General features: G+C 32.7%; 3 protein-coding genes across 14 annotated transcripts; 2 read left to right on the forward strand and 1 right to left on the reverse strand.

The window, feature by feature from the left end:
• The first annotated feature begins 323 nt into the window (after positions 1-323).
• Positions 324-3,502, forward strand: LOC111423748 (uncharacterized). Of its 2 annotated transcripts, none has more exons than XR_011641837.1 (4): positions 324-468; positions 2,840-2,908; positions 2,959-3,048; positions 3,107-3,502. XR_011641837.1 is itself a non-coding variant. In XM_023057069.2 (4 exons), the coding sequence occupies exons 1-4, from the start codon at positions 1,892-1,894 to the stop codon at positions 3,173-3,175; spliced, it is 1,125 nt and encodes a 374-aa protein (XP_022912837.2). In that variant the 5' UTR covers positions 1,032-1,891; the 3' UTR covers positions 3,176-3,502. The 2 variants fall into 2 exon arrangements, 1 of the variants encoding a protein (XP_022912837.2); XM_023057069.2 differs by lacking the exon at positions 324-468 and adding an exon at positions 1,032-2,788.
• A 33-nt stretch (positions 3,503-3,535) lies between these two features.
• On the reverse strand, positions 3,536-12,786 carry LOC111423745 (GIGYF family protein Gyf). Of its 8 annotated transcripts, none has more exons than XM_023057064.2 (14): positions 12,689-12,786; positions 12,119-12,235; positions 11,644-11,773; positions 11,361-11,575; positions 11,006-11,312; positions 10,816-10,953; positions 10,551-10,759; positions 6,325-6,868; positions 6,136-6,231; positions 5,706-6,074; positions 4,547-5,651; positions 4,214-4,489; positions 3,930-4,159; positions 3,536-3,875 (listed from the first exon to the last, which is right to left on the reverse strand). In XM_023057064.2, exons 2-14 carry the CDS (start codon positions 12,226-12,228, stop codon positions 3,753-3,755), a joined length of 3,852 nt encoding a protein of 1,283 aa, XP_022912832.1. In that variant the 5' UTR covers positions 12,229-12,235; positions 12,689-12,786; the 3' UTR covers positions 3,536-3,752. The 8 variants fall into 8 exon arrangements, with proteins under 8 accessions (XP_022912832.1, XP_022912828.1, XP_022912833.1 ...); XM_023057060.2 differs by having other exon boundaries at positions 11,006-11,309; positions 11,644-11,782; XM_023057065.2 differs by having other exon boundaries at positions 6,136-6,201; positions 11,644-11,782.
• LOC111423747 (polyprenol dehydrogenase-like) lies at positions 12,491-19,997 on the forward strand. 4 transcript variants are annotated; one of them, XM_023057066.2, is made up of 7 exons: positions 12,491-12,740; positions 14,208-14,421; positions 14,488-14,595; positions 18,932-19,105; positions 19,162-19,369; positions 19,425-19,626; positions 19,679-19,997. In XM_023057066.2, exons 1-7 carry the CDS (start codon positions 12,732-12,734, stop codon positions 19,871-19,873), a joined length of 1,110 nt encoding a protein of 369 aa, XP_022912834.1. In that variant the 5' UTR covers positions 12,491-12,731; the 3' UTR covers positions 19,874-19,997. The 4 variants fall into 4 exon arrangements, with proteins under 4 accessions (XP_022912834.1, XP_071056011.1, XP_022912835.1 ...); XM_071199910.1 differs by lacking the exon at positions 12,491-12,740 and adding an exon at positions 13,181-13,415 and having other exon boundaries at positions 14,128-14,421; XM_023057067.2 differs by lacking the exon at positions 12,491-12,740 and adding an exon at positions 13,181-13,415.
• The last annotated feature ends 24 nt before the right edge of the window (positions 19,998-20,021 follow it).

A 20,021-nucleotide genomic window follows, 5' to 3' on the forward strand; every position in this document is an offset into this window, starting at 1 on the left:
GGATGGTCACTAAAACAGATCGCTGTAATTTGTAATTCGAAAATAACCAATTATTATAAATGAAGCTGTTTATTTAAAACGGTTTTTATTATAAATTGACGAAAAAATCGAATTTTGAAGTCATAAAACTCTTCTTATTTCAATTTTACAAGGTTTATATAAATTAATCAAAATGGTGGTGAAGGATGCGTTTAACGTTTAACCTTTGTTTAATTCATGATTTTAATAAATAATTTATTATAAAACATAAAATAATGTTTGATATTTGTAAAAATTCGTCTCATAACGTTTCTTATTTAACTTTGAAATGAAAAATCTTAAAAATTTTTTGGTTACCATGGTGACCTGATGTGTTTTGATAACTTAATTGTCATTTTTGACATTTAACCCTGGACGGATTCAAAACTTGTTGGAAATAATTCTTGTTCTTGCTTGTTTTGTGCTCTCGTCGTATATATAACGCATCTCGTAAGTATGATTTTTTTAATTGTGCGTCGTCGAAACGTAGCTTTTGCGTATCTTTGGAATTTCCGAGATGCGTTATTTGATGTAATTGTGTTGTTGTTTCTTAGTTTTAAGTTTGATTTATAGAACTGGAAAATATAATGCGCACCAAAGTAGCACTATCAAGAAAATGAATAAGAAGGACTAAATTGTTCTTGTCAAAAGTCAATTAACAGATAGACTTGAAATATATGATTATTGCCCAAGTCGGGGCGAAGTAATATTGAAAATGATGCCCATTGATGATGATTAGACTAAACAAGTTCAAAATCCTAAAAAAAAAGATTTGCGCTATTTGTGCCCTAATGATGAAATTATTCTGTGCAAAATGTCATAAAAATCTGCGTGGTGAGCACAAAATAGAGCTTTGCATATACTGTAACTTGGGTCTCACGAGAATGTGTTTACTTTTAAGTTAATACGTTACTTTACAAATAAAAATGATCCATTTTTGTTTTTCTTCTAGTTAAATAAATAATTAATTAAATACAATTGATTTTCAAAGGTGTTGGTCTTGGTGCATAAATCATCTGTATGACCTCTTTTAATAGTGCCGTCGTCTATTCGACGAAGCATAACCTGTTCGTATAAAAAATAAGCACAACCTTCCAGAATTAAGCAGTATGCTCAAAACTGCTCCGATATGTTCTACCAATGGGCTGCAGAAGACACTATAAGGAGCAGGAGTATACTGCCAGACACTTCGAATTAAGCAACCTATTGACATGGGTGCTAGAATCCTTCTTGAGAAAGCTCTGAAGAACCTGTGAAGATTAAACACACTGAGTTGTGATAACAGAGCTTTTCTGATCTGGGTCCCAGGTCACTCTGGGATTGCTGATAATGAAGCGGGATGAGCTAGCATGAGAGGACAGCGCTACAGCGTTTGTGGGGCCAAAGTCAGCAATTGGTATATCATTTGCGATGGCCCAACATAGGATTAGACTGTGGGCTGAAGAGAGAGCATATTTTAGGACTTGCTCATAGCAACATTAAAGTTCTAATGGGTGTCTTTACTGGGCACTGTCGATTAAAGACACATCTAGGGCCTAGCCGGCGATGTTGAATGCCAACTATGTGTGGAGGATGAGGAGATGGTTGAGCATATTTTATGCCACTGCCCTGCTGTTAATCGTATCAGATTCTCGATTTTTGAGTCGCAGTTTATCTCCCCAAAGGATCTGGATGACTTGTCAGAAAAATACATTAATTTTTTATGAAAAATACTGAGAGAGGTTCACTGGATAAACATAACATTATTAAATGTTAAATCCTACGTTTATTATACCAGAAATATTCAATCAAGTATATTCTATTAAAGTAATGAAACCACTAATGATAGAACACACCATATTTTGATTTCAATCTTCATTCACTTCGTTTAGAAATGGCCAACAACAAACAATGTCTTTTCTGTTGTTTAAACCCGATATCTCTATTTGGGTCATTTTTTGGTTTGCATTGTTTCAACTTTCAATGTGAACACATCAACAAAAAAGTGATTATAAAAGTTTCGATGATAAGAATTTTATGGTCAATATTCCTACAATTATTTTACACTTATCAAACAGCTGAATTAATGATTTATTTACAATTCGATCATAACAATTTAATGGAAAGTGTTACTTCAATAGCCGATTGGACAGTATCTTTAGTGTGTTTGTTGATTATACAACACAGCTTAATTTTTTGTATTAAAAAGAGGACGAGATATTATAAGGGTTTGGCGTATTTAATGTGTAATGGTGTTGAGTTTGGTGTAATAGACGTTTTCGATCAAAAAAATTTATCTAATTTGAAACGATTAATTTATGGAAATATTTTAACCGCTTTAATTGCTGTGGTTTTTCAGTGTTCGTTGGGAAATTATAAAAAATCGATTGTTGTTCTTGGATATATGATAATCGCAGCGTCGACTGCGGTAGATTTATTTATTCATTACATCATTTTTAAAAGAAATAATAATAATTTGAAACAAAAACTTCAATATGATTTATTAAACGGAACTAATTTAATTGATGTGTTAAAAAAGGCCCAAAAACTCCATTTATTTGCAATTGAAAGTTTAGAAATTTACGTTTTTGTATCGAATATTGTGATTTTAATAGGAGTTTTATTCAGCATCGCTATTTGTACTACTTATATTTATGTGCTCGTTATGTATAACGTATTTAATTACGATACTTTTGATAAGTTAGATATCGTTTATGTAATCGTAATGTTCATTATATGTTGTGGACCGATGTATCAAATCGTTTTTGTGATTACAAAACTTTACAACGTGGTAAATAACCTAATCGGTACAAATTAGGTTGATGATATAATTTTGTTGTAGGAAAACGATGTTTTATCGTTTCTTTATCAATATCCAATATCTAAATTAACTCAAATTGAGGCCGGCGAGGTAAAAAGTATTTTTAGTAACTACGAATTAAATAATTTATTTTTTTTAAGGTGTTAATAACGATAAATTCGTTTATAACTCATAAACCTTTAATAAAAGCTTCGAATATGTTTACTGTTGGTACACCTCTTCTTGCATCTGTGAGTAATAAATAATAATAATAAGATTTTTTTGTTTGTTTAATGATGTAAATTTTAGATTTCAGGAATGGTTATAACTTACCTTTTGGTGGCAATTCAATTCCATGTAACTTTACGTAATAAGTAATACAGTAAAACCTCGATATATCTCAGTATATTTATTATTATACTCAGTATATTTGGGTTTTAATTGTTATTCAGCGTTGACGTCATGAATCAAGCTATGCACCTGATCCTCTTGGATTCTACCGCCCTTGGTATAAATATAAAGCCAAGTAGACTAAACGCAATTAATTTGTGTGCATTAAATATTAGTCGAGGTTTTACTGTAATAAGTTTTAGATTGCATCATCATTTAGGACCAATAAAACAATTTACAACAGAACAAAAATTTTTCAAATAATTTTTTCTTAGAAAAATATAACAAAGAAAAAAAATAACTTATTATATTAGTTAAGTTCGAGGTTAGAGAGCAAAAAACAGCAAGTATCGTTTGATCTCTTTTATGTAAAAACTATCTTCTTTAAACAGTTAAAGACAAAAAAAGATTTTTTCGGTATTAATACGGGTTTCGTTTTTTCCTCATTCATTAACAATCAAATAAAATTATAACTTCTAAAATTATTTGCATAAAGGTACAGCAACAATTATGTAAATGAGACGAATGGATTTCCTCTTGTATACAAATCGCTTAATAATCATTTTTAGTTATCACCATAATCGCGGTCGCCGACGTTAATCCTGTCTTGCGCCGCGGTCACATTAAAGCCTAGGATCCTCGCATCCACTTTAGTCATCTTCGACTTTTTAGTTTTCTTACCTTTACCCTAAAACAAAAAACGAAAAAATCCTTTATTCACACTAAAACATAATTTTTTTACCTTTACTTCTTGAAAATCAGAGTTATGCTGCATCGATGGGGTAATTGCTGGCGCGGGGGAACACATATCATCTTTATGCGCGTTCGTTTTCGGTCGGAACGAACGTCGCTTTTCTAGGAATTGTGCCGTGAATTGATGCATCGCTTGACTCTCTCCTAAATATTCCCGACAATAATCTTTTACATCAGCCGCTGATTCAATATCTTTTAAAAATCCAATAAATGTTGGAACTAAAAATAAATCATAATTAACCAAATTTATCACGCAGACAAATTTTTACTCACTATCTACAGTGCTTGTAACATTTGATAACGCTTTAATACACCATTGTGTAAATTCCTCAGTAGCTGGTCCATTTGTACTTAAAGAACCGTTATTTTTTGAACCTGTCGTTTCTTCTTTCTTTGTTTTTGCTTTTGCAACTTTTGGTTGTTGTTGTTGTTGCGGTTGTTGTTGGGGCTTCGCTTGTGTCACCATGGCACTTGTTGAATTGCTCTTAACTACATTGGACGGTTTCGATGGGGCTTTCTGGGTTGGTACATCGTCCCAAAAGCCTGCTACTAACAAAAATAAATAATAAATAAATATTTTAATTAATTAATTAATTATTTTTTCACCATTTGAAGGCCACTGTGACGCAGTATTTGCCCAGGTTAAATTCTGTCCTTGCCATATACCAGTAGAAACCGGCGCCGTTTGATTTTCTTTTTCCTTATTTTGTTGCGCAAGTCTCTCGGCCGCTTGTTTCGCTAACAACTCTTGTTCTTCAGCTTGTATTTCCGCTAATGATTTAACTTGCCTCGGTTGAATTGGTTTATTAGCCCAGTTCAATTGAATTGACGCTTTTTCGATTGTCTGTTGCTCTTGCATCAACAATTGTCGTTGTTGTTGCTGAAGATATGCCATTTCAACGCGTTTCTCTCGTTCGGCTTTTTGGATGGCTAGTAAACTCGGGCCTGTACTTGCGCTTGAAGGATTACTCCAAGGAGCTGCTTTACTAACCACATTATTGTTTTTATTTTGATTCTCTTGGATCGCTTTAACCATCGCTCTCTTTGCTTCCTCCTTCATTTTTTCTTCCTTAATTTTTTCCTTTTCGTGTTCGTCCTCTAATTTTTTCTGTTCTTCAGCGCGTTTACGTGCTTCTTCTTCAGCTTTCCTCGCTTCTTTTAGTTTCCTTTTTTCTTCTAATTCTCGCAATCGTTTTTCTTCCGCTTCTTTCCTGGCTTTTTCTAGTTCCTTCCTAATCCTTTCTTCCTCCTTTTTCTTTTTCTCTTCGGCTATTTTCTTTTCCATTTCTTGTTTTCTTTGTTCTTGTTTTCGTTTTTCTTCCGCTTCTTTCTTCAGCTGCTTTTCTTCCTGTTCTTTGCGTTTCTTTTCTTCTTTCGCGGATTCTTTTTCTCTTTTCGATTGTTCTTTTTCTTTACTACTCGGTGAATGCTGTTGGATTTCTTCTGATATATTCGTCGTCGTTTCAACCGGTTGAGTGTTCATTTGAGATTGTGTTGGTGTTAAATCCCACATTGATATTGGCTTTTCATTTGGCGGCTGCTGTTGGGAAGGTGGTGGTGGTGGTGGATGTTGTTGTTGAGATTGTATGGGTTGTGGCTGTTGAGGTGGTTGATTCGATTGAACTGTTTGTTGTTGTTGCTGTTGTTGCCATTGATTAGTTTGTTGAATTTGCGAGGTTATGTATTGGTTTTGTTGCCATAAAGCATCCATCTTAAAAAATTTGATTAATTTCACTTAATCTAAGATTTTTTTTATATTACTTACAGGTTGTGGTTGAGATATATTCTTATTTTGTAATTGTCTTAATAAATTATTAATTGGATTATCATCGGCGGGTGTGGCGAGGTTTTCTAAAGGCTTCTGTGGTATATTTGGCATAACGCCGCTACCAGGTAAACTACTGGGTATCCCCGTCATTCCTGGTCCTGGAAGATTCCCGTGGATTCCTGTCATATTGTTAATTAGGTTTTCAGATGGAATGGTTTGTGGCAGACCCATTCCAGGAAGAGGTGTAGCCCCTTGTGGAATCCTCTGCAGGGAGTGCATTTGTTGAACTAACGCCTGAAGTGGATCTAACTGCATGGGAATCGCGTTTGGCTGCTCTGTCATCGGTGGCCCGGATAACTTATTAACCTTACGTAAATCGCAACCTTATTTAAACAACCGATTTTTTGTTGATTAATCGGCAACTTACTTGTTGCATTTGATTGATGATGTGCATGAGTGGATTGGCGGCTTGTGGCGGGGGTTGTGCTGATTGCTGGAAATATTGTAACTCAACTGGCGTCATCTATACACAAAAAAAAATTTGGAGTTGTCTACCGATAGACTGGCAAAAATTGTCTCGGAAAACTTAAAAATCAAATATATTTATGTTATTAACCTGAGCTTGTGGCATAAGATGTTGAGTAAGCATATCCCTTTGTTGAAGTGCTGTAAGATTCGCCCAATCCGTGGGAGGAACCGATTTATACGGTCGCCCTTGACTTAAAGCAAACTGAACTTGAAGATTATGCAAATTTAACAAATGATCTTGGTCGGTTAATTTCACCGGTGGCACTTCTTTCAATGGTGGAATGCGCGTCGTCGATAAAAACGGATTCGCTCCGTTACATAACCTAACAAGATCGCCAAGAGTATAAAACGTTTTGTCGCATTGTCGACGAACAAGTAACGACAACGTAAAATAACCGGCTTTAAACCATTCGGCCATTTCGGTTGATACAAAGGGTCCTTGAAGATCACCCTGGGGATCCCGATAAAACCATTTGTCTTGAATGGGTGGAACGAGGTTTGGCGGAGGTTGCGGCGTTACTCCTACGCTTGACATCCCCATATTTGGGTTCATTGTTGTTTTTGGGTTCTCCTCCTCCACGACCAGCTTGGAAACGAGATCCTCTTGGAGTCTGTCAAAATCTTCTTCAACTCTATTGCCAAATGAACAAATCAATTTTTAGCGTAAGTTTAAACATAACCAAAAATATTATTATTTGTCAAAACATTTATGTCAAAATTTTCTTTAATATCAATGACAACTTTGATTTTTATTAGCTTAACCCTTTATGTACCAACGGTACTGGTAGTTTTAAACACTCCTTTTAACTTATAGTCATCTATTATAAGAAAGAACCTGTATAAAAAATGACACAATCCACACTGTAGGGTTTTTAGGTATATTTAAACATATTCATCCAGATGTGAGGTTATAAAAGTTACATTTAGTGTTTGGTACGTAAAAGTACCGCTAGGATAATAACAGGTATAATATTGAGATTCAAGTAAAAATAAGCCAAGCGGATACAGATACGCTTTGGTACTTGAACAAAGCTTTTACTGATGAAGAACTTTTGATGGTTGAATTAGAAAATCTTCATCCAACGGGAATTCTAAACAGACAGGCATAAAAGATGACATTGTTATTACTAGTGCTGGTCAGGTGCCTATGCTGGAAGATGAAGAAGTAGAACAACTAATTAATAAAAATGAGGAGAGTAACACTGAAGTAGGAGAAATACGTGGCAAAGGGCTCAAGAAGAAGAACAAGGCAGAAATTGATAAAAAATGGAGAAAACGGGAAAAACAGACTCAAATTCCAAGATACGATTATCCAGGGGGAATAATTGGTGATACTTTTGCAACTTGCAATAATCCTACAGATTATTTTCTAACATTGATGGGTAACTGTGTGAAAGATATTACCTTTCAAAGTAATTTGTACACCACCCAAAGGAATAAAACGCTAAATTTGAAAGAAGAAGAGTTGATGTATTTTCTTGGCATAAATTTCTTAACGAGTTATCAGTTTGCCAAGCTATAAACTCTTCTGGAGTAATGCTGAAGACTTGGGTTGGGTTGGATATCACTTGTCATATCAACAAAGACCAAATGAGTTCCCCAGTTATTATCATGGCACTAGGTAGTTGGCTGAGGATGAATCCATGATAATCTTCAAAGGGAGGTCAAGCATGAAACAATTCAATCCCATGAAGCCCATAAAATGGGGTTATAAGCTCTGGTGCTTAGCAGATAAGAAAGGGTGCATAAAGAAATTTGAGGAAAATCTCTTAAACTGAAAAAAAAAATTCAAGATTAGGTGAAAGGATTGTCCTTCAACTTACTGAAGAGGAGTGGAATAAAAAAAAACAAAATTTGAGATCTGCTAATCATTTCTTGTGAGACCTTATTGTTCCACAAGCTAAGGTTTTTTCAGTTTTCGGTTTTTCCAAAAGACTGATATAAGACTGTAAAAAAGTTATCGAAATAAAGGTAGGAAAAACAAAAATAAAAAGTAAGAAAAAGAAGTATAACAAAGGCTTCTTTTGGAATACCATATAGATATAAAAAAAGAGCACATGCTTTCTACAAACTATCCAGAGAAAATCCAGACAATAGCGAAAAGTGATGCTTTATATTTTATGTCCATCAGATCAGCTGATACGCATTCTGCTGTGTTTCAACGAACTCACGGGATCCGATATTTTACATATGGATTAAAGATTTAGCTAGAAAAGGGACTACTCAAATTGGTTCAGCATTACTGAATTATCATAATGGCTTAAATTCTGGTGAAAAGCACTGCATTCGATTATTCTGTGATGGATATGGGGGCCAGAACAACAACTCGCATATTATCCACGCATTAACGTTTGGCTAAAAAAATAAGGCCTCGGAATATGTTTCAAATATTGTCGTCACATTTCCAGTTAGGGGGTACAACTTTTTTATCTGCAGATTGTGCATTCGAAAGAGTCGAAAAAATTTTAATACAGAATCTGTCTATAACATCAAAGAAAGAATATATGAAAATGTATTCCGAAGTTGGGAAGGTAAAAACACTTGGCTCAGATTGGCAAATGTATGATACTAAAGGCCTGGAAAAAGATATATAAAAAACAAAAGGAATATCAGACTGTAAAACAATTTTCATAAAGAAAACTATAGTCAATAGAAGTGTGGAGATAAAAGTCGCCACAACTGTATTTGGAAAATATTCATTTCAACCTCTTATGAAAAAGGGAAAATCTGACGACGGAATCCAGCTTAATAATATGGCACTTTGGAATTCTAGTCCAGACAAAAAGAGAAAAAGTTTGTGTCATTTGATGAATGCGCATTTTTTTACAAAAATTTGTTGAGGCTGAATGGAGAGGAAAATGAGACATCTGAAGTAATTGAAGAAGAAAATTAAAGTCAGTTGTGTGACTGTCTAGAAGAAGAACAAGCATATATAACAATTTGTATTGCATTTTTTTGTGATAATAAACCTTTTTTTTATTAAAGCAGTCTTTCATATGCAGACAAAACCGGATATATCCATTTTTATAATGCATATAACATTAAAAGCTTTAAATTTACATGTTCTATATTTATATATTATGTTCACTTTACATATCACTAAAAACCTACTTCTTTAAGAACGGATAAATCTGGTTTTGTACGCGAGCTCCTTAAATGTACTGGATGCAATGTTTATTTCTGTTGTAATAAAAGAAAGAACTGTTTTTCTGAATATCATAATATGATTTAGCTAAAGCAAGTGCTACCTACTTATTTTCTAGCATAATAATAAATGTATTATTTTTGTTTTAGCAATAAAAGTTTTTGTATACTGCAACATCACTAAAATATTTTTTAATATGCCTGAAGTTACACTCAAGTACCATTATTCCCCTGGAATGGGGGGGATTGTAATATTTTGCTAAAATTGATTCCAAAGACCTTTACTGAGTGTATTTTGATAGCGTTTTAATCCTGTCACAAAGTTTTTGACTTCTTGGGACACATATTTATATATTTTGTTTACTTTACATATCACTATAAACCTACTTCTTTAAGAACAAATATATCTGGTTTTGCACGCGAGCGCCTCAAATGTACTATTTATTTATATTGTAATAAAAGGAAGACCTATTTTTCTGAATATCATAATGTCATTTAGCTAAAGCAAGTGTTACTTATTTTCTAACATAATAAAAAATGTATTATTTTTATATTAGCAATAAGTTTTTATATAATGCAACATCACTAAAATATATTTTAATGCGTGATGTTACTCTCAAGTACTATTATCTCCCTGGAATGGGGGGATTGTCATATTTTGCTAAAATTGATTCCAAAAGCCTTTACTGAGTGTATTTTGATAGCGTTTTAATTCTGTCACAAAGTTTTTGACTTCTTGGGACACATATTTATATATTTTGTTCATTTTACATATCACTATAAACCTACTTCTTTAAGAAGATATATCTGGTTTTACACACTAGCTCCTCAAATGTACTGTGTGCAATGTTTATTTATGTTGTAATAAAAGAAAGAACAGTTTTTCTGAATATCATAATGTGATTTAGATAAAGCAAGTGTTACTTATTTTCTAACATAATAAAAAATGTATTATTTTTATATTAGCAAAAAGTTTTTGTATACTGCAACATCACTAAAATATATTTTAATGAATGAAGTTACTCTCAAGTACCATTATCCCCCTGGAATGAGAGGGGACTGAGTGTATTTTGATTTTAAAAGTTTTTGAGTTCTTGGGACACAAAGGGTTAAACAAAAATTAGCTTATTATAATAATATAAAAAAGAATACTATAATTATTAATACTACCTATGTGAAGATGATGGTAGCTCTACAACAATTCCATTAACATTTAAATTCCCCTCAATTTTATGACCCATTTGTTTTTCAATCTTATCGACTTTAACTTCCTTTTTAATCTCAACATTTTTAGGTTTTTTCTCTTCAATTGGTTTTTCAGGCGGATCAAGCTTTTCTTTTGTCTCTTCTACATCCTTTATACCGACATTAATGTGTTCCTAAATGACAATTAAATTAAATTAATCCTCCTTTTTGAACATTTATAAATGGTTACCTCTTTTACTTCAATTTCGCATTGTTTAGATAATGAAACTGAAGATTTTGATGATGTTAAAGGGGCCGGTTGTCTTGGTGATATATTCTGCTGGGATGTAGATTTTTGTAACTCTTTTCTTCCGCCAATTCTATGATCCTAGCATATAAATATAATAAATATATTGTCGCGGAGATGTTTTAATATGAACCTGTTCGTCGTCTGAACCGTGATACGCCCCGGTCGCATCGAAGGTACCCCCACCTTCGCCTAATTGTTCGGTAAACCATTCGGGTTGATGGTCCTCGTCCCAACCTTTTCTTTGAACGTGATTTCTACCATCAAACCAACTCCTGCTTCTTTCGTGTGGTCCACCTCTGTCGTCTTCTTTGTCACCGTCGCGCCAGCTTGTGGAACGAACCCATTTTTCAGCAGAACCACGATTAGTTGTCGACCTCCAACCTTCCTCTTCATCCGCCGGTCGATTACGACGCCAATTATCTACTGAAGCTGACCTACTAAAACGAAATTTAGTACAAAAATTTCTTTTTTAATTTAATTTATACCTGTAACCACCAAAATCCTTTCTTGGACTCCACTCTTGTTGTTCACCATTACCCCATCCTCCCACACCACCAGTTGCATCATAGCTGTTAACATTTCTACCATATTGATATGAACCCCGTCCTCTATTTGGTCGAGTCCCACCCCGTTCAAGTGAAGAACCACGACTGCCTCTGGTGGAAGAGTTTATAGGCGGTGCTCTGGATTGCCACAATCTCTAAACAAAGTTTTTTTAATGATAATTAATAATTATTTTATTGAAAATGGAAGGGTTGATGGGTGTACCTCTTCCTCTGTTGGTCCTTTGTCCAAAAGAACTAAGGGTACCAGTGGTGGATCAGTATAGAGTCTTGTAAAGTTGACCAACGAAGCTGGAGGCTTAAAACCCTTCTCATATAGTCCCAACATCTCCTCTCTACCATACCTTTTAATATTTTAGTTTATTACATTTTTACTAGTTTTTAAAAACTATAAGTAAGTAGATAAATTATATCTTATATCTTTATTTAAATCTAATCTTTATAAAAAATAAGATTGTGTAATTACTTAAAAGATAACAAATAATAAACAAACTCAATCAAAATATTTAAATAAAACATAATAGTTGAAATAAATAGTGTGAAGTTCACTTTAACAAACAAAGAAAGATTAATAATCAATTCCATTAATATTTTATCATAATTGAATTTATTCATGATTACAAAAAGGTTCGTTTTAAAATTTAAAATTAAAAAAATTATTAAATTAAAAAAAAACCTACCGGTACCCAGATAGCTGGTATCTAGCTCCCCCTCCAGTTCCACCGGTAGTGGAACCATCAGAAGATAAGTTTCTCAACCACTCTGGTCCAAAATTCATGGAATCAGTCATCCTGTCCCTATAAAATTTAAACAATAACTTTAAATAAATGATTGTAGAATAATAATATATATCTGATTGTTTTGGCCAAGAATACACCAGCTATTACGAAAACAAATAGCTTAAAATGGTAAAAATATGGCATTCAAAATAGGTAGGCCAGCAGAGGCATGGTTGTTGCTATTTTTAGTCCTGATCTGTATTCCAGATGACTGCCACATTGTTAAAGTAAAATGTTGATGTAATCGGGTCCACGCGGGTTTATAATCCGCAATCAGTAAGGTTGAAAACGCGTTTTTTCGCGTAAAAAACCCTAAAATGAAGCTGTGAACGTGTTATGGGCTTAGGTGGCACGTTATCCACATTTTTCAATTACGCCTTACGACTAAGTTAGACCGTTAAAATTCACATTCAGAATTGGATTTTTGGATAGATGATCGGTACGATGAATTTATCATCCCTCAAAACCTACCTGAATAAATTATTTCACACAGTTGATAAATGGATCAACAACAATGGCGAAGGTACAATTGTAGGTTAGTGCGCGTGCGCTGAAATGTCAAAACGGTACTTGGTAGTGTACGTTCTGATATTAGTACCAAATCATTCTAAATAAGTAAATTCTTTAAATAATCCGAAAATTAACTTACAATCACTTTTAGTTTTACGGTTATCGATTGAAAATAACAATAAATATAAAATAACGTGTCAAAAAGACGTTGACAACTTGTCAAGATGAATTGAGTGTAAAATAATTTGAATTTCCCGCCATTAAAAGGCTATAAACATTTTTTTTAATCGACTAATTAATTGATTATAACATCAAAGTTATAATTAGCGAAACTTTAAAAATTATTTATTAACATTTAATTCGATTAAAACGTTAATTTTATTAAAGGAATTTAACATATGGTTTTGATTTAACAACACGTGATTTTTGACAGATTTGACATATTTATTTGACAGCACTTGTGTCATCATATCGGTTTAAACGTTAATTTTTAAATTTATTTTATCAACATCGATTGAATGAATTTTTTGGTGTACTTAACTTAAAATGTGTAATACTCGTTTCGAAATAATTTATTTATACGACCATATTCAGATTACATGACATCTTATCGTGGTCGTACGATTTTAATCATCTAATTTAATTAAGATTCTTCAAATTTGTGCTTCAGTCCAAGAGTTTTCGTTGGGTAAGATTGAATTAGAATTAGATTTATTTAATAATGGGTAAATCATCAGGTTTGGTTTCTTATTATAAAGTATTTGCTTATTTACAATTAATAATTAAGGTGTGTTTATTTAGTTTTAGATTATAAAGGTTTTTTGTAGATATTTTTTTATTATTAACTTTTTCTGTGGTGGGGTTTTTTCAAATATACTTAAAAACGATCTTAAATTAAGGTTATTACAAAATTTAGAGTCTTGGGTTAAAGTGGCCCTTATAAAAAAAACCTATATTAAGAACTGTTTATTAATTATAATTAAGATAACAACTCTGTAACACTTTAGATTATGTAATTATGTATTTAAATTTTAAAAAAATCGAGATAAAATTAGGAATACCTTCCAAACTTCAAGTGTCGAGTTACTGTGTTAATTATTAAACAGTATTGCCTCATCTTTTCTAATTAATATATCAGTAATCACTTATTTTCTTTAATTATCAAGATTTATTCCATCTCAAATAATTTTTAAACTTGGCTTGCTTGCAGATAAATTAGTACAACTTTCTAATTTATCTTCAACATGTTGAACACATAATAAATTTGGAAAAACTTTAAAAAAACAAATTAAATACTATTAAAAATTATGACTCAACCTTATTTTTGTTTTTAATATTATTTTTTATAGATATTTTTTGTCTTTGTTTTATTTTAACGATCACTTCCCACCCGACCATAGAAAGTCAGGAAAGTGTGTTACTCAAGCTTGGTACCACGATCAGTACCAATCAGTACACGACCGTCTGGTGTTTGTTGCAGAAACGTATTACTCAACTGTACGATACCACCCAAAGAAAAATGATTCTTTTGATCAGTTTCATTGTGATTGCGATCGGGGTTTGTATCGCCATTTACAAATCGGAAAAACCGGCGAAACAGATTTTAGCCGAAGCCAAATTCGAAATCATTTACGCCCTTATCGGGTCTAAATCATTATTCGAAGATATTTGGATGATTGGAAGGAACAAAACTGGTTCGTTTAATTAAAAATGTTTGTTTTAAATCTTTTAAGTTCGTTTTTATTGTTTTATGTGAAAAGAATTGCCCAATAAAACTGGTAAAGTTGCTGTAATTACTGGTGGTACAAAAGGTATTGGAGCTGAAGTTGTAAGGATGTTGTTGGAGTGTGATTTAACGGTTGTTATCGGTAAGTAATTAATGATGTAATGGTTTTTTGCTATAAAAAGAAAATTATATATGGATTATTTTTAAAGTAAATTACAAATATACGTTTATTTCAATAATTATTGGTATCTACATCAGATGTGTACCAAATCTGATCTAATCTTCTCATCTACAACCTCTTTTCTGTTAACTAAGGTGTTTAAAATGTATCAATTTAAACTTTTAACTTTTTTTTAATGTTAAGAACAGAAGTTTTTAGGTAAAAATTGATAACTTCTTATATAATTTTCGTTTCTGTAAAATAAATACCATTTTTTTGGTTAAATAAATTTTTCACATTTTTCATTCTGGATTTTAAAGCTTTAAGCCATTTTTATCGAAAACAGACAATACAACATTATTTTTAATCCATTTCCATTAATAATTATAGTTTTATTTTAAAATTATTAATTTCAAACTTACAAATTTTCTTCACCCTGTACAAAATAACAAATTTAATCACTCGGTATAAATGGCGCGAAATTGTCATTTTTGAATTTCAACCAATCATAACGACGCATTTATGATTTTGATTAGATCAAAGTTGCCGATGAAGACTTTCGTTTGAAACAAAAGAAACGCGGGTTTAGTTGATCTTGAAATCACAACTAAATTTAAGTTTAAGAATTATTGGAATCAATAATTGTGATTTAATACTTTGTAAAGTAAATTCAAACCAAAAATTAATTTCTTCGCCCGAAAATTAAGGTTATAGTACATGAACCCAAGCGAAAATCTCCGAAAATCATATTTCACCGAAAACATAACCTCAACTTAGAACAAACAAAGTTAAGTTTAATTTAAATTTTATTTATAACATAAATAAGTACGTATTCATATTAACAACAATTTAACGTCTTTTTGCAGTCTTCGTTGCCTTGGTAACTAAATCTTGATAAAAATGTTTAAAATTTTTCACTTAAAAGAAATCAGCGCCCTCTTTCTTTTTTCAAATGTCATTATCTAACCTATTAGGATGCCTTTTGTGTGAGAGATAAAGCTTATTTCGCAAACAAGAATCTGATGTGTTCGAATATACTAAGTCACAGCTCTAAAATGAAAATATATAAGAGTTTAATAAGACCAGTGGTAATGTTGTATGGGGTGGAGATAAGGGGATGGAAGGAGCAAGGGCTCTTTAGAGGATGTGCAGACCAAGTACTGGAGGTTGGGGTGTTGAGGCGTTTTGACGAGAAGGTGGAAGACAGATTGAGGCAAGTAAGGGGGTTTTGGGCAGCCAGAAAAGGAGAAATACTACAGAAAGGCGGGGTATTTAATGGAAGAAGTGAACAGGAAGGCGTGGAAATAACTGGAGAGCAGGAACAAGGATGTGGGAATGCAAACGAGGAGGATGGCGATAAGGGAAAGTAGAATATGCCGAAATTGTGACTGAAGGGCTACCAAAGTACCTGATGAGGGAGTATGACGAGGAGAAGATGAGGTTGGTAGCCAGGTTTACATGTGGCAATGAAGAAAGGGCCAATAGGTATTGGATGGAGTGTGAGGTTGAATCTTTACATCGTCTGCTGGTGGAGTGCAGTGAGTTGAGGGAAGATAAGATGGATTGGAGGCAAGTGCTGGGAGATAGGGCGAAGGGAAGTTGATGGATGGGGAAGGTGATGGCAGCGAGGAGACATATAAAGGGATAATCATTATAGGGGTAAATAATAAACCTAAATTGATGCGAAAGATTTTAAGGAGTGATTTTTCAGCGAAAATTATGGGGGTCTTTCATATAACTTTTTGGTCAAAACCACTTCTCCTCCAAGTTACAGCCCTCTAAAATTAGGGAAAAAAATTGTTTTTCTTTAATAAATCCATTATGGAGGAATTTGGAAAAATGAAATTTGGCAGATAACTATTACTATACTCTGTTTTTAAACCAGGAGGAGTATTTTAAATTTGTCACCAGATTGACCTTGCACGTGATTGGTTGTAATTTAAATTTACCGCCAAAATATCTAGTGATATTTTCTGGTGATTTTTCCTAGTGTAAATCTGACTTTCGCGTTTACTCCTCCTGGTTTAAAAACAGAGTATAGTTCTAGTGCAAGTGTTAGTTCTAGTTTTAATTGTTATTCAGCGCTAAGTTGAATATTTTTAAGTTTCGGTTCTTAGCCCTGTGTCTTCAGACGCTGAATGTTAGGTAAGGTTAGTTTTGTTTACAAACATTAATTATACCATGAAGTATTCTTTGGCAATTAGTAATGGCAATTATAGCGTGAAGTTTTCTTTTGTAATGTCAATTATAGCGTGAAGGAATGTTCGGTAAGGTTAGTTTTGTTTACAAACATTAATTATACCATGAAGTATTCTTTGGCAATTTGTAATGGCAATTATAGCGTGAAGTTTTCTTTTGTAATGTCAATTATAGCGTGAAGGAATGTGAGGTAAGGTTAGTTTTGTTTACAAACATTAATTATACCATGAAGTTTTCTTTGGCAATTAGTAATGGCAATTATAGCGTGAAGTTTTCTTTTGTAATGTCAATTATAGCGTGAAGGAATGTTCGGTAAGGTTAGTTTTGTTTACAAACATTAATTATACCATGAAGTATTCTTTGGCAATTTGTAATGGCAATTATAGCGTGAAGTTTTCTTTTGTAATGTCAATTATAGCGTGAAGGAATGTTCGGTAAGGTTAGTTTTGTTTACAAACATTAATTATACCATGAAGTATTCTTTGGCAATTAGTAATGGCAATTATAGCGTGAAGTTTCATCCCTTAGAAGAACAGACGTACTTTTTCGACGTGGCCATTTGAATTGTACAGCAGACATATTAAACTAATGCTATCTCTTTCTAACACACATTACTCTCTAGCGGTTTGTGAATTACGTATGGCATTTGTAAGAGCGGAAAACGATGATTTACTGCCGGCTCTCGTGGCGTCTACTATAATAATAATTATTAATTTAAATTTACCGCCAAAATATCTAGTGATATTTTCTGGTGATTTTTCCTAGTGTAAATCTGACTTTCGCGTTTACTCCTCCTGGTTTAAAAACAGAGTATAATAAGGTGACATTTTTTGACGATTTTTATAACCCTAATATGTTCTAATACTTTGCATTAGAACTTTTTAATACGTCTACATTTTTCTATTTAAAAACTTGATTTAAATAGTGGGATTCAATACGCAACTTTTTTGTCTCTTGATTATGTCAAATTGATCTCAGCATTATTTTATTTTTTGTGATCAAACTAACAATTTGTTAGTTGTAAAATGTCAAGAGATAGAAAAGTTGCAGATTTTTACCCTTAACTTGGAGGAGAAGAGATTTTGACTAAAAAGTTAATTTTCGTTGAAAAATCACCCCTTAAAATCTTAAATAAGTATTGTACTTAGCATAAATTGTAACCTTATGGGAAACAATAAATAATTATTAATTAATAAGACCAGTGGTAACGTACGGATGGGAAACATGGATACTACTAAAAAGAGACGAAGAAGATCTAAAAAAGTTCGAAAGAAGAATGCTGATGCCCTGGCTGGTGATGCAGACATAAGCAGATTTGCTATATCTCAGCGAATTAGATGGCTGGGACACATAAAAAGAATTAAAGACTGAAGATGAGTGAGAGACTGGTGGAGAGTAGCTAAGAGTAGAGTAGAATGGCGTAGAATTGTTGAGGGAGCTAAAATCCACCAAGAGTTGTGGAACCAAAGGAAGAAGAAGAAGATTAACGATTTTATCGGAAAAGCATAAACCTCAAGCAACTTTTGGGTATTTGGAGAAACAGATCGCCATTAGCCAATACGACGAATCTCCATTTAACCAAATCTCTCGCACTAAAGGTGCCTTTAGGTTAAAGCAGACGTATATTGTTATCAACAAGAGAATCTTTGTTTTGTTTATAGAAAAAATATCAAAAGACTTAATTATAATGTGCTGCAAGATTTTTGTACAGTTCAGTGGTTTTAGTTAATTTTGGGTTGCTGCAACTGTATGCAACTGTAGATGCAATGAATTTGATATTTGGCACCTTGATATAAGGTGAAGAGATCTACCTTTTTGTGGTCATCACTTCCGGTTACACCTCTACAGTTGCATTATAAAATCATATGTCCAGCAGTTGTGAAACATGAATAAAAAAAACGCGACATTGCATCAATAATCCAAAATTAACTAAAAACACTCAACTCGTCAACTGTACACAAACAGCACAATGTAATTATTTTAACATAACATTTTAAAAACCTGCAATTAAGTTTTAATTCATAAGGTCGTGTATAAAATGACTATCGTTTAAAAAAAATGCTTTGTTTTTTGTTTACTTTTCATGTTAAATTTTAATGAAACACGTTTTCTTCATTAGGATGTAGAAATCAAGAAGCCGGACAATTATTAATTGAAAAAATACGTGAAGAAGGAATTTTAACTGGAGATGTTAATATTCTTCCTTTAGATGTTAGCTCAATCGCTTCAGTGAAAAAATTCGCTAACCGAGTTTGTAATGATTATCCAACCGTGGATATTCTAATAAATAATGGTAAAATTTTTTTCTCACTCACAAACAAAACGTAATTTTAATTTTACTAATTTAAGCTGGAATTATGTACGTTCCTTTCGAAGAAACTGAGGATGGTTTTGAATCTCAAGTTGGTGTAAATTATATTGGCCATTTTGTGTTGACACATTTGCTGTTGGAAAAGTTAAAACAGAGTGGTGTTGAAGGAGCGAAATCTAGAGTAATTAACCTTTCCTCAATTGCTCACGAAGCCGGAATTGTTAGTTTCGACGATTTCAACAGCAAGTAAGTTACGTTTATTTGATTAAGGAAATTTTAAAAATCCGATTTCTCTTTTAAGAAATGAGTACATGTCATTTGCTGCTTACGCCCAATCAAAACTTGCGCAGCTATTATTTTCAAATTATTTAAATAAAATGATGAAAGAAGAAGGATTTAACGTGGAATCGTTCGCTGTACACCCGGGAGTTGTTAATACCGATTTATTTGATGGAACTTATATTAAGAAGATTACTCCGTGGGCTATAGCTTTCTTTTTCAAAGTAATTGTGTTATAATATTCTTAGATAAATATTATTTTAATTAATATTGTAGAGTCCAGAAAAAGGTGCTGTTCCAGTTGTTTTTGCAGCAGTTTCTCCAAAAGCTGAAGGTTTAGGCGGTAGTTATATCAGCAATTGCGAACCAAAATCTCCAAGTAAAACAGCTAGAGACGTAGAGCTTCAAGAAAAGCTTTTCAATTTCACTTTGAAAATGTTAAATATTAAGGAATTTGGTAAAGTGGAGTAAGCTTCATTTCTTTAGTACACACTTATAAAATTATAATCTTTAATAATTTTAATTATATGTTTATGGTATTTTTAATGATGATAAGAACACAGTTATAAAGAAAATAAATTGTTTATTCTTAAAATTTATTTTTTTAAACTTTCCTATA

This window comes from Onthophagus taurus, chromosome 11, assembly GCF_036711975.1.
Source record: "Onthophagus taurus isolate NC chromosome 11, IU_Otau_3.0, whole genome shotgun sequence".
NCBI classification, from domain to species: Eukaryota; Metazoa; Arthropoda; class Insecta; order Coleoptera; family Scarabaeidae; genus Onthophagus; species Onthophagus taurus.